This window comes from Lampris incognitus, chromosome 10 (assembly GCF_029633865.1).
Source record: "Lampris incognitus isolate fLamInc1 chromosome 10, fLamInc1.hap2, whole genome shotgun sequence".
In the NCBI taxonomy this organism is placed as follows: domain Eukaryota; kingdom Metazoa; phylum Chordata; class Actinopteri; order Lampriformes; family Lampridae; genus Lampris; species Lampris incognitus.
In genome coordinates this window covers 16,152,670-16,173,564 of record NC_079220.1, presented here as the reverse complement: position 1 = coordinate 16,173,564, position 20,895 = coordinate 16,152,670, and the positions used below count along the sequence as shown (strand labels likewise).

The 20,895-nt window shown below is 46.4% G+C and overlaps 1 protein-coding gene across 1 annotated transcript in view; it reads left to right on the top strand.

Annotated features, from left to right (window-relative positions):
- caskin1 (CASK interacting protein 1) overlaps positions 1-20,895 on the top strand; it is a 152,718-nt gene that overhangs the window by 103,507 nt on the left and 28,316 nt on the right. Inside the window, exons 3-11 of the mRNA XM_056287897.1 lie at positions 908-1,005; positions 1,142-1,287; positions 5,192-5,287; positions 5,440-5,570; positions 7,868-7,976; positions 9,916-10,024; positions 10,263-10,357; positions 13,241-13,358; positions 15,608-15,853. Coding sequence (XP_056143872.1) covers positions 908-1,005; positions 1,142-1,287; positions 5,192-5,287; positions 5,440-5,570; positions 7,868-7,976; positions 9,916-10,024; positions 10,263-10,357; positions 13,241-13,358; positions 15,608-15,853 — 1,148 coding nt within the window. The remainder of the gene's footprint in view (positions 1-907; positions 1,006-1,141; positions 1,288-5,191; positions 5,288-5,439; positions 5,571-7,867; positions 7,977-9,915; positions 10,025-10,262; positions 10,358-13,240; positions 13,359-15,607; positions 15,854-20,895) is intronic.

The following is a 20,895-nucleotide window of genomic DNA, read 5'->3' as shown; positions in this document are numbered from 1 at the left end:
AGTCCCGTTGACTCTCATTCATTGCGGTGGCCTTGGGGTGGATTTCCAGCTCTTTCGCTGGTGTAGTTACTCGGTCTAATCTGGTGTCGGCTTTCAACCTGAAACAGCCAATCTCTGGAGGACAAGGAGCAGTAGAGAGGAGGCAATGGTAAATAGAGGAATGTAAAAGGAGGAAAGGGGGATACCTGTCAGGGTAAACATGATTCACAGAGATGAACTGAATATTTATATGCTCGCATCCGAACGACACAATGAGTTTATGTGCACGTGTGTCGGCACATGCTAGCTAGCATATGTGGGCATGTGCAATGAGTGTGTGTGTGTGGGTGTGTGTGTCTGTGTCTGTGTGCGTGTGTGTGTTTGGCTCTCTTGGCACCTCTATCTCTTGCATCTTCCTCCTCCTACCCTTCGTCCCGCCGAGATATCAAGACTGACGTGTCGGTCATCTTTGCAACAGGGACCATCTGCACACTGACACAGACACACACAGATGTGTGCACATATGCACAAATAATACATGCATATCATACATTTATAGTATTTATAGTTAGGTATACAGAGCTCCACACACACACACACACACACACACACACACACACACACACACACACACACACACACTGGATTGGGGGGGGGGGCATCTAATGCTTGTTTCTAATCCTTTTCTCTTAAATCTCTTTGTCATGCTTAACTGTCATTCCCATCATCTCTGACCCGTGATAGTATGAGTTTGTGTGTGTTTGTGGGCTCAGGTGTGTGTGTGTGTGTGGTTTGTGAAAGCTGTTTATTCACTTCATTATTCATCATATGTGGGGGTTTTTTTTTTGGAGGGTTAAAAGAATGAATGTTTGCATTTCCATGCATGTACATTTTTTACAGTGTGCGTTTGTGTTTGTGTGTTTTGTAGATTTGCTGCACTGCACCACGCCGCCCTTAATGGGAACTTGGAGCTTATCACTCTACTGCTGGAGTCACAGGCTGCTGTCGACATCAGAGACCAAAAGGGTGAGCACATCACACGCGCGTGCGCACACACACACACACACACACACACACACACACACACACTCACAAACAATATCACGTATAACAAAATATGAGGGATGTGTGTGTGTGTGTGTGTGTGTGTCTGTGTCTGTAGGCATGCGGCCGCTGCACTATGCTGCCTGGCAGGGGAAGGCGGAACCTATGAAGATGCTGCTGAAATCTGGTTCGTCAGTCAACGGCCAATCAGACGAAGGACAGATCCCCCTCCACCTATCGGCACAGCACGGTCACTACGATGTGGTGAGTGACAAGGACCAATTAAAAATCCAGATTGGATTGTTTATTTGGGGGGGGGTGCATGGACTACTTCACCCCTCACACCGTCATCACTTCTTTCGTGGTGCCCAGCAGCCCCATCCTGGACAGCACTGTCCAGCGCAGCAGTGCTGATGACACTGAGCTGTTAATGAGCCCAACCCAAGGCTTTCTTTTCTAATGATTCAAGAGCTATTAAGAAAACCAGAAAGTAAGATTTAAACGTTCACAAAGCATCTTTATCATGATGATGACAAAAAATGGTACATACCAAAGAGGCATAGCCCATGTCACACATGCTCATATCAATCATGAAATCTTAATAAAATCCTTTAATAAGAGTGCAAAACCAAAAGCGGTTAGACAAATCACAGGCCCTTGAAGCTACAAATATTTGTAGCCTACTTGAATGAGAGACGACTACTGAATGATGGCTGGCTATTCCATATAGTCATATCATATCTCAAAAATAAGTTGCCTGAAACAGAACACAAGGCCGAACAAAACTAGCCGGAAATATGGAGTTTGGCGTTTTTCTCCGAACTGTACCTTTAACTTTTCATCTCTGCCGAGGGGACTGTGTGTGTGTGTGTGTGTGTGTGTGTGTGTGTGTGTGTCTGTGGCTTATCTCACAAACTACTTGAACCCATCAGCCTAAAGTTTGTGTGCACAGTTATGAGTGTATGATGAAGAGCCTCGCGTTTGCGGTGATTAAAAACCTTCAAAAACGTTTGTTGTCGCTATCGCCGTTTGCTCTCTTCATTCAATCTCTAGCTCGCTTGACCAACGCTGCTCTCTGTTACTGCCCGCTCTGAGTCAGCCGTGCGCATGTGCGACTCACATCACTGGTTGAGTCAGATCGGGCCGCGACGGGGTCAAAACCAAAGCATTATGTGTTCAGGTATGAGTATTGAAAGTAAACGAGAAGTCAAATCATATTTTGCAAGCCAGAAAATCATTCACTGCTGATCTCAGCGCAAGAGAACAGGAGGAACGCTGGATGAAAAAATAATTGGCCTTACTCACCTCGTCGCCATGCGGAAGTGCCATAGACGCCAATGTTAAAACTCTACTGCAAAAATACAATTTCAACAGTAGGATTAATCACAGTCACAGCTGGAAATCCTCTCGGTAGCTACAATAAAACATTTCCCATGGCTGGGCTGTTTTCTGACCATTGTTTTATGAATGGAAGTCAATCAGCAGAGCAGCCATTCACCTTCGTTCATTTATATCCTGAAAACCACGACGGTTACACACATCTGAAGCCTTTCAATTAGGGCTTTGATATGATGATAGCCTGATCTCTGTCATTTCATGTCAGACTTGGTTGCATTCGTGGAAGGGTCTGCCAAGGAGGCTGCACATCCACAGACTGACAGGCAAAACGTTTTTATTAGGTAGTTTTTTTTTGTTGCTTGAGTGCTGCATATTAAAAACTTAGTTTTTTTCCATATTTCCCGCTCAATCGGCTTGGGCGCTGTGCAAAGGTCTTGTACTGGCAGGAAAACACTGGTTTTTCTGTCCATCTGTGTGTACGCCTGGCAGAGAGCTACACTCTACTGAGAGCACTACTCTACTTACTTGAGTAATTTTTAGCCTTTTACTTTGCTAAACTTGCCGTTTTTACCTTCGTTACAACCAGTCTACTATGCATTTTGCCCACGTTGAGGAAAATGAGCGGTTTCTGTAACTCAAATCAAGTACTGCACAAACACTACGCCACTGGTGGCCGTGTTGGTAAGCAGCCGATAGTGCACTTTCTCACGTGGGCAGAAATATTTTCACTTCCATCAAAGGTGTATTAAAAGCGTATTTAGTCTATGAAGAACAAGTGTAGGCTAGTATAAACATCTGAGTTAGCTGGATGGATTATGGTATAGGCTATTAACAGAATCTTCTCTAAGTGTTTCTCAAATGGTAATTTTGGACTTTAACTTGAGTATTAAACAGTTTTTAACATGGATCAACAGTTTTTCTTGCTAGGTTGCTAAGGAGCTCTTCTTGGCTCAAGATGATGCGACCCACACTGGCCTGGCTCTTTGTTTCCATAGTTAAAGACACATGAAGTGCTTTGAGCAGGAGGCAGGCTTATCATCTCTGACAGTCACAACACTAAGCTATGGAAGCATATATTCTTTATGTTGTGAGGTAATATGAAAGACAGAAATAAAAGTCAGACAAATGTAAGCACCGATCAATACAGTGGCACGATGGCCCAGTGGTTAGCACTGTTGCCACACAGGAAGAAGGTCCTGGGTTCGAACCCCAGGCTGTCCCAGTTCCTTTCTGCGTGTAGTTTGCATGTTCTCCCTGTGTCTGTATGGGTTTCCTCCTACCATCAAAAAGGCATGCATGTCAGGGGCGTCCAGGTGGCGTGGCGGCCTATTCCGTTGCCTACCAACAAGGGGATCTCCAGTTCGACTCCCCGTGTTGCCTCCGACTTGGTTAGGTGTCCCTACAGACACAATTGCCCGTGTCTGGGTGGGAAGCCGGATGTGGGTATGTGTCCTGGTCGCTGCACTTAGCACCTCCCCTTGTCAGTCGGGGTGCCTGGTCGGGGGGGAGGGGGAACAGGGGGGAATGGCGTGATTCCACCTGGTGAAACTCCTCACTGTCAGGTGAAAAGAAGCAGCTGGCGACTCCACATGTATCAGAGGAGGCATGTGGTAGTCTGCAGCCCTCCCTGGATCAGCAGAGGTGGTGGAGCAGCGACCAGGATGGCTCTGAAGAGTGGGGTAATTGGCCAGGTACAATTGGGAAGAGAAAAAAAAAAGGGGGGGGGTCCAAAGAAAAAAAGGACATGCATTCATGGGTTAATACTCCTGTCTGTGCCCCTGAGCAAGGCAATGGAAAGAAAAACTGGAGTTGGTCCCCGGGTGCTGCAGCTGCACCTGCTCCTACACAATAGAACGGGTTAAACGCAGAGAACACGTCATTGTAACTTGTACAATGATAAAAATAAAGTGGCTTTCTTTCTTCCCTTTATTGGTGCAGTAAAGGGAAGCTGTCGATAGGACGATGGGGGGGGGGGGCACACGGTAACAAAGCTCTGTAAATACAGGAGAAGTGTGAAAACGGCGTCTACTTTCTTAAAGGAAAAACGGTAAAGCCAGTGTGTCTTTACACAAATTATAGCTAAAGTGGCAAAAAGGGACGGGGGGAGAATCAAATCGGAGGTTTTCTGGCAATTTGTTCTGTTTTTATGGTGCGTTAGAAAACTAAAAACACACTTCTGTTGATCCATTTCCACCGGTGGGGCCAGCGTGTAAACCCACTTTGTGTAGAAAGAAGCATTTCCAGCCACTCTTTCACTTGACATCACAACACTCCTCGGTAATCTTTTTATTACAGCAATTTGGCATCTACCCACCCCCTACCCCCCCCCCCCACCTACCCACCCACCCAGAGTAAGCATTCTGTTTAATTCAGATGAGCACACAAATTAGTGTGGGGGAACAGTGTGTGTTGTAATAGGTACCGGCGGCCCGTTCACACACTCGGAGGGCAGAGTTAATGAGATGGCGGTGCAGCCGGTGTGACTTTCCGTCTCCTTGTGTGTCACCGTTTGAAAAGCCACATTCTGCCGTCTTTTCACAGCCAAGGCGGCGAGATAGAAAAATGTTGATATGGTCAACACCAGGACTGGCAAAACAAAACCACAAAATAGATATCTGTGTAGATTTGGCCCGCCGGTAATATAAGACCACTTGATCTGTGAGGTGTATGCTCGTGCGGCCTGCTGAAGCCGCCTGCCCTGTGTGCCTCTGTGCCGCTTCGAAGCATCACTTTACATAGAAACTGAGGTATTTTCACAAGTGTAAGACACAACAGTGTTTGTGTGTCCTTGAATATGTCGACACGTGTGTCCTCTCTTTTCTTTCCCCAGTCTGAGATGCTGTTGCAGCACCAGTCCAACCCCTGCATCATCGATAACGCAGGGAAGACCCCTCTGGACTTGGCCTGTGAGTTTGGCAGATTCGGGGTAAGCGCACACATATTTACTTGCGTATCATTTTATACCGAAAAGTAAAAAAAAATCTTTGTAAAATTTAAATAGCAATTTAGCCATAAAGCAGTTATTTCCCTGACATCTTTCATGTTCATGTTCATGTGTGTATGTGTGTGTGTGTCTAGGTGGTCCAGTTGTTATTAAGCAGTAACATGTGTGCCGCTCTACTGGAACCCAAACCAGGAGACTCTACTGATCCCAATGGAACCTCTCCTCTGCACCTAGCCGCCAAGAATGGCCACATAGACATCATCAGGTACACACACACACACACACACCGTCCATATGCAAATACCTCATTACCGTTGTTTCACCTTCTTTCACATTCTTTCTGTCACTTTCCAAACACACACATCCTGTCATGTGTGTCCGTGTGTGTGAGCCCTGATGGGCTGATGAGACAAGTGTGTAACACAACAGGGATATGTTATGATGGTACACCGAAGGACCAGCAAACTGGTATGTGTGTGTGTGTGGGGGGGGGGGGGATGTTTCCTGGCAGAATGATGCGTACACGCTTGTTGTGAAAGGGCTGTCAGAGCTTAACACGCCTGCTTTACAGTAAAAGATGTCCGTCATCTCCCCAGTCTCATTTGTCCCTTAATGGATGAGGCCAACTCAAGGCCGTGTTCGTGTGTGTGTGGAGGAGACTGTGACGGGAAAGACGTTTGGTGGACTGTCTGACCGGAGAGCAATGGACGGCAAAGGGGACAGAGGGACACAGAGGAAAGGAGAGGATGCAAAAGAGAAGATGAAGAGACAGTGGGCATGGACAGAGAGAGAGAGAGAGGGAGAGACGCATACCAGAGAGAAATATGAAGAGAGATACAAAGAGAGAGAGAGACAAAGAGAGAGAGGGTGAGAGCAAGAGAGAGAGAGAAGTATACCAGAGAGAAAGATGAAGGGAGGAGAGAAAGAGAGAGAGAGCGAGAGAGAGAGAGAGAGAGAGAGAGAGAGAGAGAGAGAGAGAGAGAGAGAGAGAGAGAGAGAGAGAGAGAGAGAGAGAGAGAGAGAGAGAGAGAGAGAGAGAGAGAGAAGCATACCAGAGAGAAAGATGAAGGGAGGAGAGAGAGCGAGACAAAGAGGGAAAGAGAGAAGCATACCAGAGAGAAAGATGAAGGGTGGAGAGAGAGAGAGAAAGAGAGAGCAAGAGCTAGACAAAGAGAGAGTGAGAAAAAGAGAGAGAGAAGCATACCAGAGAGAAAGATGAAGGGAGGAGAGAGAGAGAGAGAGAGAGAGAGAGAGAGAGAGAGAGAGAGAGAGAGCGAGACAAAGAGGGGGAGAGAGAAGCATACCAGAGAGAAAGATGAAGGGAGGAGAGAGAGAGAAAGAGAGAGCGAGAGCGAGACAAAGAGAAAGTGAGAGAAAGAGAGAAGCATACCAGAGAGAAAGATGAAGGGAGGAGAGAGAGAGAGAGAGCGAGACAAAGAGGGAGAGAGGGCGAGAGAGAGGGAGAGAAGCATACCAGAGAGAGACAAAGAGAGAGAGAGAGAGAGAGAGAGAGAGAGAGAGAGAGAGAGAGAGAGAGAGAGAGAGAGAGAGAGAGAGAGAGAGAGAAGCATACCAGAGAGAAAGATGAAGGGAGGAGAAAGAGAGAGAGAGAAAGAGAGGGAGAGGGAGGGGGGCATAGCAGAGAGAAAGATGAAGGGCAGAGAAAGAGAGAGAGAGAGAGACGGGGAGAGAATAAAGCCTGTCATAGTGGATAGAGCAGAGCGCGTCACAGTCTGTCTGCCTGTTTGAACTGACACCAATAAATGACACTCATTACACTTGGCTAGCAGGCTATGGAACACACACACACAGACAAAGTCACACACACACACACAAAGTCACACACACTTGTTTACACACGCTGCACATGCACATTTACGCTAACGCCATGCTCACACGCATCATAACTCATGTTGAAAGAAAATAAAAGATGTGTGTGTTTGCGAGTGAAGCAGACTTTGTTGTTTGACCTTGTCCTTTCAAAACTGCCATATATCTTCAATACTCTTTTCCTTCGCCCTCCTCCCCTCCCGTTAATTTAATAGGTTTTAAATTGCCATCTATCTTCAATACTCTTTTCCTTCGCCCTCCTGCCCCCCGTTAATTTAATAGGTTTTAGGGGAGAATATCCGTTGGGAATGTCGGCACGGCATCAAACTATAAACTTGTGATACTACTGTGTAACACAAGTTCAGTGTCAGGGTGGCTGTCATCTCCTCTCGCCTGCTCACCTAAAAATCACTTTCCTCGCTTTCCCTCCATCTCCCGTCCTGCTCCTCCTCCCTCCTAACTCCCCTCATACCCGCTCTCCCATCTTCCTTCTTATCTTACTCTACACGCTCCTCTTCATCGTTTTTGTTCCGCCTCCGGCCTTCCTTCCCTTATCTTGATCCAGCTTGATGCTTTACTCCTCCTCTACCTCTCTCACCCCCTGCTCATTGCCTCTCCGCTCCATCTCTCCCATGCCGTCCTCCTATCCATCCACCCGATTGAGATTCTGCTCTCCTTTCCTGCCCTCACCCCTCTTTCTAATTCTCTCCCCTGTCTCTCCCCTCTTGTCAGACTGTTGATCCAGGCGGGTATAGACATCAACAGACAGACCAAGGCAGGCACTGCCCTGCACGAGGCCGCCCTCTGTGGCAAGACCGAAGCAGTGAGACTCCTGCTGGACGTAAGTGGACCTGCATAAAAATCACCTAATTAAATCCCTAACTAGAAGAGTGCACTCTGTAGAGTGCAGATCTCCATCAGGCATATCTCCCCTTCTTCGGTGCTTGGACTTAGTAACAAACATGCCCTTTTTTTGGGGGGGGGGGTTCCCTCCCCCTTTTTTCTCCCTAATTGTACCCGTCCAATTACCCCACTCTTCTGAGATGTCCTGGTCGCTACTCCGCCCCCTCCTTCAATCCGGGGCGGGCTGCAGACTACAACATGCCTCCTCCGATACATGTGGAGTCACCAGCCGCTTCTTTTCACCTGACAGTAAGGAGTTTCGCCAGGGGGACGTAACGCGTGGGAGGATCACGCTATTCCCCCCAGTTCCCCCTCCCCTCCGAACAGGCACCCTGACCGACCAGAGGAGGCACTATTGCAGCGACCAGGACACATACCCACATCCCACCCGCAGACGCGGCCATTGTGTCTGTAGGGACGCCCGTCCAAACCGGAAGTAACACGGGGGAATTCGAACTGGCGATTCCTGTGTTGGTAGGCAATGGAATAGACCGCTACGCTACCTGGACGCCCCAAAACCAGCCCTTTTTACGCCTACCATGAGAAGGGAAAACACGGAGGCACTGCCTGACAATCTCCCCTTCTGCAGTGCTCGGACTTGGGCTAAAAACCAGCTGAGGCGTTAGCACTCCGCTGTGGTAGAAAACAGATTTCTCAAAGGCTTTTAATCACCGCAACCATGAGAGGTTCTTCATCATGCAGTCATAACTTTGCACAAAAAAATTAGGTTGATAGGTCCAGTAGTTTGTGAGATTAGCCACAGAAACACACACACACATGTGTGCGCACGCGAACAAATGCATAATCCCCTCTGGGCTGGCGGGAATAATTATAGTTCAACCTGCTGCTCTGTTAAGTCTTTTTTTTGTTTCAATCAATAGTTTTTTCCCCAAAGCTGGGTCTGGAGGGCACAAGAAGTACAAGGGATCCTCAGCACAACGGGCAAAAGTTCATGTTCGCCGTATTTTTCATTTCCTGTAGTAGGGCTGCACAATTCTGCATTAAATGGGAATCAGAACTCTCACTCACAGTTCTTAGACATACCTTAATGCATGCTCAATAATCCAGGTGAGGAAACCCCAGAAAGCGGATTCAGTTCACCTGGGATCCTCCCACTGGGTCTTGTATTCCTGAGTGCAAATTAAGGTTGTATTGCGTAGCACACAACAGGTGATTTTAACTTAGCAGTACTTACACCTGTTAAGTACAATGAAAGATACATTTTACAACTGGGATGATAATGATTGGTGTATAGGGGCGTCCGGGTGGCGGTCTATTCCGTTGCCTACCAACATGGGGGTCGGCGGTTCGAATCCCTGTGTTACCTCCGGCTTGGTCAGGCGTCCCTACAGACACAATTGGCCGTATCTGCAGGTGGAGAGCCAAATGTGGGTATGTGTCCAGGTCGCTGCACTAGCGCCTCCTCTGGTCAGTCGGGGAATAGCGTGATTCTCCGATGCACTACTCCCCCTGACAAAACTCCTCTCTGTCAGGTGAAAAGAAGCGGCCGGTGACTCCGCATGTATCGGAGGAGGCATGTGGTAGTCTGCAGCCCTCCCCGGATCAGCAGAGCAGAGAAGAGGGGGGGGGAGCAGGGACCGGGACGGCTCAGAAGAGTGGGGTAATTGACCAAGTACAATTGGGGAGGGGGGGGGTTAATGATAGGTGTATTACGAATGCAGATGGACCCCGACTGGGCCGCATATTGAGAGCTGCTGTTGTGCATCAATATAATTTTAATTGAGAGCAATAAGTCGATCAGTAAAGAACATAATGAAATCATTGTAGAGAATGTGAGGTAATTTATTATTATTATTATTATTATTATTATCATGAAAGAGAATGTGAGGAAAACCTCTGCTTGTCTCGTCTCACAGAGTGGTATCAATGCTACAGTGAGGAACACATACAGCCAAACTGCCCTGGACATAGTTTACCAGTTCACTGCCACACAGGCCAGCAGGGAGATCAAACAACTGCTGAGAGGTAAGAGTGACGGCGAGATGGATGGAGAGGGGGCGAGAAGGAGAGAAGGAGGGAGAAGGAATGAGCAGGCAAGCATGGACACCAAACAGTTACTGAGGAATCTCTTGGGTTTGACGGATGGATGGGTGGATTAAGAGAAACACTGAGCAAAGTCATATCCTCCCGTTTTTGTCTCTCCATCTTCTCTTTTTATCTTTGAATCTCCACTTTCTACCCCCCCACCCCCACCCACTCCCAGATGCGTCAGCAGCTCTTCAGGTGCGGGCTCTGAAGGATTACTGCAACAACTATGACCTGACAAGCCTCAATATCAAAGCAGGCGACATCATTACGGTAATGCAAACACACACATACACACACACACACACACACACACAGGTCAGTCCAGCCTCAATACGGCCATCACTGCACTGATGTTATTACGGACATGCAGACTAACAAACACAAAACACTGACCAGGTACCTCAGGCATGGAGAAAGACGTTCTGATTTTTAGCAGAACACTGTCAATTGATGTTCTTTACTGGTACATCATGTTTAAAGGCTTTTAACATGTTTTCCAATCTTGTGTCTGCTATCTTACATTACTCCACCCTCTGCCTGTCCCAGAGAAAACAGGAAACAGGAGGCCGCTTGCAGCTAAACATCAATCAAGGTGGAACAGCATTAACTCAATTGTGCTGTCTCTTCTTAGCCACATGAGTCCAACCAGGCATCTTTTTTGAAACATTATACGAGTTCACTTTTAGCAGACCTGGCAGACCGGGAATCAGACCCCTAACCCCAGCGCCGCTATCGCGGTTTTCCTTTTAAGCTCTCCCAAATGACAATCACGGCACCTTATGTCGTTCAAGACATTTCACCAGGTAAAACGTCAGAATCCACAGAGTCCTTGGTCTTACGTTATATAGTCTGCTCAGAGCGTTTTTTCTCCTCCTATCCTAAATGAAGATAGATTCAGGGTGGACAACTTTCTATAAAGAGCCCCCGCTTCAGTTGTAAGTCAACAGAATGCACAAGCCCGGGAGTTACTAGCTCACCAACCTAGATAGCGCAGAACCTCCATCTTGTCCATCGAGACCAAGTGAATAGCAGCTAATAGCAAAAGTCAGTCATGTCTTGCACACAGGACGTCAGGGGCAGGGGTGGGATTAACCTAACCTAGTCTCGCTGGTTAAACCCATTACCACACTCGGAAGAATGAAAGAAACGTTAAATAGGATTCGAGTTTGAATAAACCAAATTGCCGCTCTGGTGAGTGAGACTTCAGGTGACTGTGCTCCTCCAAAATAGCATCAAGTGGCATATTCTTCATGTGAAACCTGAACTGATGAGCAACGTGTTTGTGATTTGGGGAATTGAGTAATGGAGAAGTCTCCCATCAATATGTCATCAAAAGCTGTTTTTGATGTCATTGTGAAGACAAGAGGGACAAGTATAATCTATTTAATGATGCCATAAAACGGCAATAGGGTTTCGATTTGGGAGAACTACCTGGCCCCATTAGAACTAGTGATGCTCTTACCTCCATTTGCATCATGTAGGGACAGCCCTGCTTAAAGAGTACAGCAGGTATTGAACAGAGATGATAGGATGTCTTCATTAATAAAATCAATGTCAGTGGAATATTCTACCATCAGAATTAAATGCTGTGCCAAAACGTCGCCAAATGACAGTCTAACTTCCGAAAGTGTTTCTAGGGGGGTGTAACACAATGGGCTCGGAGAGGAAAGGGAGGGGATATGTCCGACCTGATTTGGTCGACACCAGTCAGAGCACTGTACAAGTGTCTCACTTCCGTTAGGTTAGACTGGAGATAGCCTAACCCTCCGCCATGGAAATAGCTAGACAAGTGGCATGGTGGAAAAAGGAGGGACGAGAGAGAGCCTCTCGGCTGGCCAACTATTGACGACGGCAGAGCCCGTCAGGTTGTCAGTGCCCTTCTCAGTCCCTATAGGAAGCGTCAGGCTGTGGTCCAGCTGCTCAGTTCAGTCTAACAAGAAAGGACGTGTTCTGTAGGGGAATAAGGCTACGCTTGTAAACTTTGAGAGCAATGATAGTCTTGTTTGTAGCTTGGAAATGTTAGTTTGGCGTGTTAGCACTCCAGGTTCCCAACGCATGAGCATAAATCTGTGAGGAGCATGGTATGAAAATTACTCATTTACTATAAATATTCCTCACGTTATTTCAATCTGGCCCACCTGCCCACTTACAATATCTGGACTGATGTCCACCTACCACTACTGAATGTGTGTGCCCATTTCTTTTTTCTTTTCTTTTTTCTTTTTTTGGATTTTCCCCCCTTCTTCTCCCCAATTGTATCCGGCCAATTACCCCACTCCTCCGAGCTGTCCCGGTCGCTTCTCCACGCCCTCTGCTGATCCAGAGAGGGCTGCAGACTACCACATGCCTCCTCCGATATATGTGGAGTCACTGCCGCTTCTTTTTGCCTGACAGTGAGGAGTTTGTGCGTGCCCGTTTCTACACAGCCCCTAGACATTTATACAAGGGCGAAGAAAATCTGATATCAACTTTGGAGGGGACAATTACATGACATTTTCTCAAGCGCAATTCCTGAGGGGGACGCCAAAAATAGTGCTGTACATCAGGGGCGAAATATTGGGGGGTAGTATATCATATTTTTCCCAGGATGGGGGGGTCGTGCCTCCCCCCCCCCGGATTTCCACCTATGCATTTATAAGTACTACAGACACATCTAGCGGCGCTTCTGTGGCCCGGACGGTCTGAGTTCTACCGGTCTGACTCAGCAAATTCTCAGCAGTTCAGTGCAACTTGGAAATGAAGTTTGACTTGGCCTTCTCAGGGGAGGATAGGTCTGATATGAGCAAAGATGGCTTTCAGAGGTTTCTTGGTCATAATCATAAAGTGACTTTTTATAGGGCTTTATAGAACATCTATACTTTTTCAAAGCTTTTGGGGCTAATGAGCACTGTGATAAGGAAACCAGTATCGCCAGATGTTGTCAATTCACCCAAAAGGTTACCAAAATAACACACACACACAAAAAGCTTGTTAAAGCTAGATGAGTCATGTGTGCTGACAGGTCAGATCTTTTCAAGGTGGCCTTTTTTTGCCTTTTCAAAATGCTAAAAGCTAAAGATGAGAGCATTAACGTCAATGATGTTTCTTTATATACAGACTGCATCAAATGAAGCTTTATAATCTACTGAACATCTGGTTTTACCTACCCGGCAGGTTCTGGAGCAACATCCCGACGGTCGCTGGAAAGGCTGTATCCATGACAACAGAACAGGAAATGACCGTGTCGGCTACTTCCCCTCTACCATGGTGGAGGTCATCAGCAAGAGGACAGGTGTGTGCTTCTGCGTGAGTGTGTATGTGTGTGTGAGAGAGAGAGAGCGAGCGAGAGAGAGAAAGAGAGAGAGAGAGATACTTTCATAATTACAGCTCAAATAACAAGTGCCCCAAAGCTGCCCCAAGACTGATCAGAAGCCCTAGATACACAACTGGCGGTCGAAGAAGAGGCTGGACACACACAGGATGAAGGAAGACGTAACATATGAAGAGGACAGGAGTGTAGGGAAGAGAGGATTTCGCCAGGTGTCTCATCTGTTTTCCATAGAAGAGATGACAATGTCTCTTTGGGGTACCTGTCACTTAGAGGTAAGAGAAGCAGGCCTTGGACTGGGCAGTTGCTGGTTCCAGTCTGGGTGGAGAGGAAAGGAATAAGAGGACACTTTTCCTTCCTTCAGCAGCTAATGTCAAAATGTCCTTGAGCAAGGCACTTACACCAACTCACCCTTTTGGAGGACTGTGATTACGAAGGGCAGTTCCTGGATGGGACCGTGTGGAACTGTACCGATGTAAAGGCACGTGAAAAAAACAGGTCTGTTCCTTTCTGGCTGATGTTAAAGCTTAAAAAAAGCAAGAAGTCACCCCTCTGACCATCTTACTGGACCCCGAGAGAGAAAACAGTTGTCAGCTGTACAGTATACATGCATCGTCCGCCAAGCCAGTGGCAGCAGAATGTCGGCGAACATGTGGTTGACACCTTCAAAATAGGTACAATCCCAACGTCACCGGATTGCGGCTTTGACCCATTTCAGCTCTGCAGCCAACAGGATCCACTATTGTTATAGTTTACATGACAAGACCTCATAACTAATCACCTAACCCACTGTTGCATATGAAGAGACATTCCCATCCACTACCATCCTATAGCATCAGTCACTCCACAGCCACCGCCTCTTTAAGAGGCGCTCATTTTTTTATTTGTTTATCGTTGTCTCTGTAGGTCTGGTATTTTTAATCGATCTGTGTATCCGTCTGTATGTGCGTTTGTCTGCCCACCTATCTGGCTGTACATTTGTACGTCGACCAGTTTGTCCCTGCCGGGGCATCACTATATGCTCTATCTGTTGTATAGATCAAAATGTTCTGTCAAATGACTATAGTCATCCATCACACTCTCCCTCTTCTCTTTTGCATCGTCCTTTTTTCTCTCATTTCACCTTTTCCCTCTCAATTAATACAACCAACTGCTCCGTGGACGGGGATTCACAGCTAGCTTCAACTAGCTAGCTCCACCTTGATACTGAAGTCGGTTAAAGGTTGCATGTAACAGTGCAAGTTAAAGTTTCAAACATACAGTCCATGCTATTTGTGTTTTGGACACAGAAACAGATGCAAACAGCAAGCCCACCCTCGCTCCTCCTACCTGGAGACGGACTAGCCAGTCTCCAGGAGTATCCTCACACACACGTGCACGTGCACATGCATAAACTTGAATATGAGCACCGACGCCGAGTGCTGTGATTCAACATACAGTTTTTAAGTGTTCTCTTATGTTTCCGTTCCCTCCTCTGTCACCTCTCGCTCCACTCCTCGACTCGGTTATGAATCTCCCTTCCTGTTCACCTGACACCTGATTCACCGCTCCTCCGGGAGAGGATGCTCTGCCCTCTCCAGTATGTGCTGAACACTTAAACCAGCCACTTCTGCATCCACCTTCAGTGAGTGTTTTGCCTGAAGGTAACACAACGCAACACCACGTCCTGATTGTTTTTTTGCTACCAGAGTCAACCAATAGTCTTTGCTAAGGACCTTGATTTGTAGACTCAGGTGTGTAACTGCTTGGTTGGAACAAAGACCTGCACCCCCACCGGCCCATTCTGGATCATGTTGCCCATCCCTGAAAGGCTCAAAAATAGATAAAAATAAAAATAGCAATGGACTGGTAAAGATAACTGATGTTGTAACTGTAATGAAAGAGTTGTTAAGCTGTCCCTGAGCAGTTGGCACAAACAGATCTCTAAACTCATCATCCAAATATTCCCACTTCTCATTGGACATCAGTCCAAACACGCCCCCACATGCATCCACCCATTCCTCTTTGTCTTCTTCGCATCCCATGTGTCTCTGCACTCCCTCTCTGGTACATTATCACATTTGACTTGTGATTTGAGCGTTGGTGTTTTAATTTTCTTTCTCTTTCTTTCGGTTTTTCCTTCACTTATGTGGACTTTTCTGTTTTGTCGTTTGTTCCGTGGCCGTGGCCATTGTTGGTTGGTGTGTGCGTGTCGTCTCGGTGGGTGTATCTAGGTTTGGCCAGCACAGTCATTTGCACTCAACAGTTTCAAAAGATACCGCTGGTTCCCCCGGCGACGGTTGCCCCTGCCAACGCGGTAGTCAACGGCAACGACACCACGTTCCATCAGATCCATATCCTGCCTCCACCGCCTCCTCCTCCACCACATTCCCATCAGCCACTGCTCCCACTTTTCACTTCCTTTGGCTATAACAGGTCGCCCGTGACAACCCCACAGGGAGACACACCCACTATCCCAGGTACACCGCCCATTTTTGTATTATTATTATTATTATTATTAAAGCTTCAAGGGATGCTTTCGTCCAAACTCGATTAACTAACTGACCAGTGTGCAAACTCGATTTCTGATTGGCTGTGTAACATTTTAATTGGGATGCATTTGAGCTGGGTTGCTTGTTTATTCGGTGACTTACTTTCAGAAGGCATCCATTAAAGTTTTCTCTTACAGATCATTATTTATGTACTTTATGTGTTACTCATGCTGCTTGCATTTTCTTTTTTCTTTTTTTTTTACTGTTTTAGTTGTCATCATTTTCATCAATGAGTTCTGAGTGTTTGCGTTCAGTTTTAAGACAGATGTCAACCATCTTCCAGCATTGGGGAGTTGGGCATTGTTTAACAGACAATTGAGCGTTCGTCGATCGTTGTGCTTTTCAAGATGTGCTGCTACACAAGTAAGATGTGTGGCACGGCAAAAGTAAGAGTGGAAGGCGAAAGCAGAGCTTTTAGATGTGAGGTTTGAAATGGTCTGTTCACAGAAACATGTATGACCCATACTTATGACATGTATAGCCACGCAACACATCACCTTTGGGCCAACTAGTAGGTGAGGTTTGCTAAACCTTCTGAAAGAATAACATAATCCGAATCGCAATCGTGTTTATGGGCCATGTGGGTTTGCACACACATGGAATTTGGCTGCGGTTTCGTGGCTCTCTCAATGTACTTAACACAGAATAATGACACTACAACACAACAATCTTCAGATATACACACAAAGGTTGACTTACACAGGTGAAATAACTGGTAATAAAGTGCAGTGGTGCAGAGAATATATCAGAGATGCTGAAATTGATGTTAGCAGGTTACCTACATACATGCCTGAGGTAGATGGACATGACAAAGCCTATCACTGTAATGCAGAGCAAGTGAATGGGAGACGGCGTTATGTCTTAGTGAAGATGCCCTGTAGCCTGGCGCTAAATGTCAGTATCGTGACGGTTAGGCTATAGCAGTTGTAGAAGGCTCGCTTGTTTTCTATACTTGCTTTACTGTAACCTCAGTGGTACACGCAACGCCAAAACTAATCATTTTGGGAAAACCGGCAGTATTCACAGTATGTAGAAAAGATGTTATGTAGGGTTGACGAGCCAGATGGGAGGGTTGTGTTACCTCCGTGTATGTGATGTAATGCCAAGATACAACTTTAAGTACTTTAGGAGTATTTCAAGAAGTAGTCTGCAGCAAGGGAAAGTTCAATGTTGGTTTGAGTTGCTTTGTGTTTGAGTTGGGTGTCCCAGATCCTCGCTTTTCTCCATCCCCTTTTCCCGCTGTTTGTGTTCTCCCCCCTCTATCCCTATATTGATCTCCCTATATCTCTTCGGTGCAAGTCACCGGGACCACCCTGTCATTTCTCATGACACACACACACACACACACACACACACACACACACACATGCACACAAATATACACATGCACACACACACACCTCTCAACGTTCAGAGTGTGTACTTGTGTATTTTATCATCTTGGTCCCTGTCCCCTGTGTTATTGTCATGGCTGATCACAGTGTGTTAACCTCACCTTTCACCTTGACCTAAATGACACCTACCCAGGATGTGTGTGTGTGTGTGTGTGTGTGTGTGTGTGTGTGTGTGTGTGTGTGTGTGTGAGAGAGAGAGAGCGAGAGGGAGGGGGGAGAGAGAGAGAAGGGGGGGGGGGAGAAAGCACCGAGTGCCTATCCTGACTTTTGAACGGTGAACAAGCCTCATGGAAGATTTGGCATGCGCTGGTGTTTGAAATGTGGTTAATTTTTTCGATGAATTCTAACCCCGTTATGTAACAGAGAAGATGACTAACATGAGAGATGTGCTCGATCCTTTGAAGGAAAAAAAAAAAAAGAAACATTTCTTTTCATGAAATATTGACGTTAATTTTCTGAAAATATGACTGGGTGACATTTTCTGTCTCGTGACCACAACAGCAGCTCGGATGAGACTGTCATGATAGTTCATCCATTTCAGATCCATGTTAGCTAACAGTCCCAAGGCCCCAAAACTCCTTTGGAGTGTTATACAAAAATACTGGAATAATATATGTTTCCGTATTAGTGTTAAAGTTGTGTTTGAATACACGTCAATGAAATCAGAGTCAAAATGCCAGGAAATGTCAAGTGTCCAGCATTGTGTAACAGACCTGAATGTGCTGTTAGAAAATGTCACCACAAATCTCTTGATATGGATTAGAAAATGTCACTGTTGCAGGTAAGGTTTCTATTTTTTTTGCTGACAGTAGACTGCAGTTTTGGTCATGTGTTGAATGCCATTTTGCTTCCCTTAAACAATATAATCCATCCAGCGGGAATTCAGGGGGCAGGTGGGAATCGAACCTGGGTTCCCCGCATCACGGGCGACTGCGCTAACCAGTCAACTAAAGGGTCCAACCCATTAGCCCAGTGCTAGCGAGTCTAGTCATCCATGGCTGTACGCTGTTACACTGCTCCCCTCCTTCGGAGAGCTTCTGCATACCAGCTCCCCCTCACGCCTCTGAGTGCATATGCATCCCACCGCTGCCACCAAATGTAGTGGGGAACCCAGGTTCGATTCCCGCCTGCCCCCTGAATTCCCGCTACACCATTATCAGGCTAGCCACATCAGTCGTCACGCCAGCCATATTAAGCTAATTTCTAATGAGGCGCTGTAATGAAATGAGTGCACCACTTTGAGAGCGATTTAAAATTTTATTGTTGGAGGCGCTCGGGTAGTGTAGCGGTCTATTCCGTTACCTACCAAGACGGGGGTCGGTGGGTCAAAGCCCCGTGTTACCTCCGGCTTGGTCGGGCGTCTCTACAGACACATTTGGCTGTGTCTGCAGGTGGGAAGCCGGATGTGAAGAGTAGGTTAATTGGCCAAGCACAATTGGGGAGAAAAGGGGGGGGTATTTATTGTTGAAATGCTAAGACTTTAATGATGATTTCAGATCTCAAAGGCTGCATGCTGTTGGAGGATGTATAACTAGCTGTGGTACCTCAGTTGGTTGGATGATCAAACTGAGTCCACTCGCCGCACAAAAGTTGTGATGCACACCTTCATCTGATCTGAAGGCTTTCAACACGCCAAATATTATCTTGAAGCGACGCAAAATGGCTGCAGGACGAAAGCAAATGCTACTTTACACTGTGTTTCTCTGCAGCACTGGTTGTCACACATAAACCACTTGTAAACCTTCCAGATGGTGGTTATAATGGTTTATGATGAACACACTCTCCAAATGCAGTGTAGAAGCACCATTCTAAAGATCTGCATATATAATCACACACACATATTGATGTATTATATATGTATGTGTATATACATTGTGGCATATATGTATATACACAGATGTCCATTTAATGATCTATTTATGTACTATGGGTATATAAATGTATTCATATATATCTGTATTTTATATATATATATATGCTGTATATTTCTGCGTATGTGTGAATGAGTGTGTAAGTGAGTGTGCACCGTGTTTAAAAGTTTAGATATCCCAAGGAACCCTTGCCAAACCCTTACCTCCCTTAGTCCTGCACTCCCGCACCCTGTCCTGATGTTCCCTCTGAAACAGTGATCTCTTGGGACCTGTAGTCTGGACTGGCTTATTAATCAAACCCACTATACCCCGTGTAGTCACGTAGCGCAAAGGATGGTCAATAAATATCAATTCAATCAACAGATCCCAAAATGACTAAAAAGATACGAGGCACCAGAGGGTGGTCTCTGTGCAAGCTTTCCTTCTCTTTGTCGACGCCTGACAGCTTAAGTTGTAGCTGCAAAGTCTGCAGGGTTAATCAGCCGCTTGAGTTCAGGATCCACATCAGGAGTGGTTGACAAACTATAACGGTTGTTTTTGCAAAAGCTGGCAGTGTCACAGCGAGTGGCTGCTGCGCTGCAGGATCTTCGGCAAAGACCGTTTCAAATTCATATCCGTGAACCTCTGGAAGGCAGAAGGAATGATTTGGCAATTAGTCATTTGAGAGTCGCATGTCTTGTTTGACGATATGCCTTTCCTGTCTGCTCGAATACTCTTAAGGGGTAGAGTAGTCCATAGCGACCCTGCAGTATGTGTAACAGGGGACTTCTACACTAAAAATAGGTTTGACTATTTGCCTGGAGCCTTATGTTCTGATGGCAGGATAAACGTGATGCTTTAGTTGGGATTTAATATGTAACACAGTATCTTAATTCTGAACTGTTGAAGAGACTCGATTTAAAGCTGCTGCAATGATGTTTTTCACGGATTATTTACCAGTCTCGTTTTAACTCTGATGCCCCTATATGACCGACATGATCACATGAAACCATGAGTGAATAAATTAGATATTGCTATATAGTGATTATACCTTTGTCTGTAGATCGTATTCACCGTGAAATCTGACGGAACGATTTACAGCATGCAGGCGGGATACACAGCCGCAGTTAGAGATGAGTCACCTTACCACCGTATGAGATGAGTCACCTTACCACCGTACGTCTTGCAAACAGCTGTTTTTCCAAAACGCCACTACATCGCTCACTCTCCTCTTCAGAACAAATCCATAAGATCTTTGTGACAATGGAGTCGTTCCTCTGCAAAACACAACCACTTTTAGGGGCATCTGGGTAGCGTAGCGGTCTATTCCGTTGCCTAGCAACACGTGGATCGCCGATTCAAATCCCCGTGTTACCTCCGGTTTAGTCAGGTGTCCCTAGAGACACAATTGGCTATGTCTGCGGATGGGAAGCCGGATGTGGGTATGAGTCCTGGTCGCTGCACTAGCGCCTCCTCTGGTCGGTCAGGGGGCCTGTATGAGGGGGGGACTGGGGGGAATAGTGTGATGCTCCCACGCACTACGTCACCCAGGTGAAACTCCTCACTGTCAGGTGACTCCACATGTATCGGAGGGGGCATGTGGTAGTCTGCAGCCCTCCCCGGATCAGCAGAGGGGGTGGGGCAGCGACCGGGACGGCTCGGAAGAGTGGGGTAATTGGCCAAGCAAAATTGAGAAGAAAAATCAAAGAAAAAAAAACAAAATACA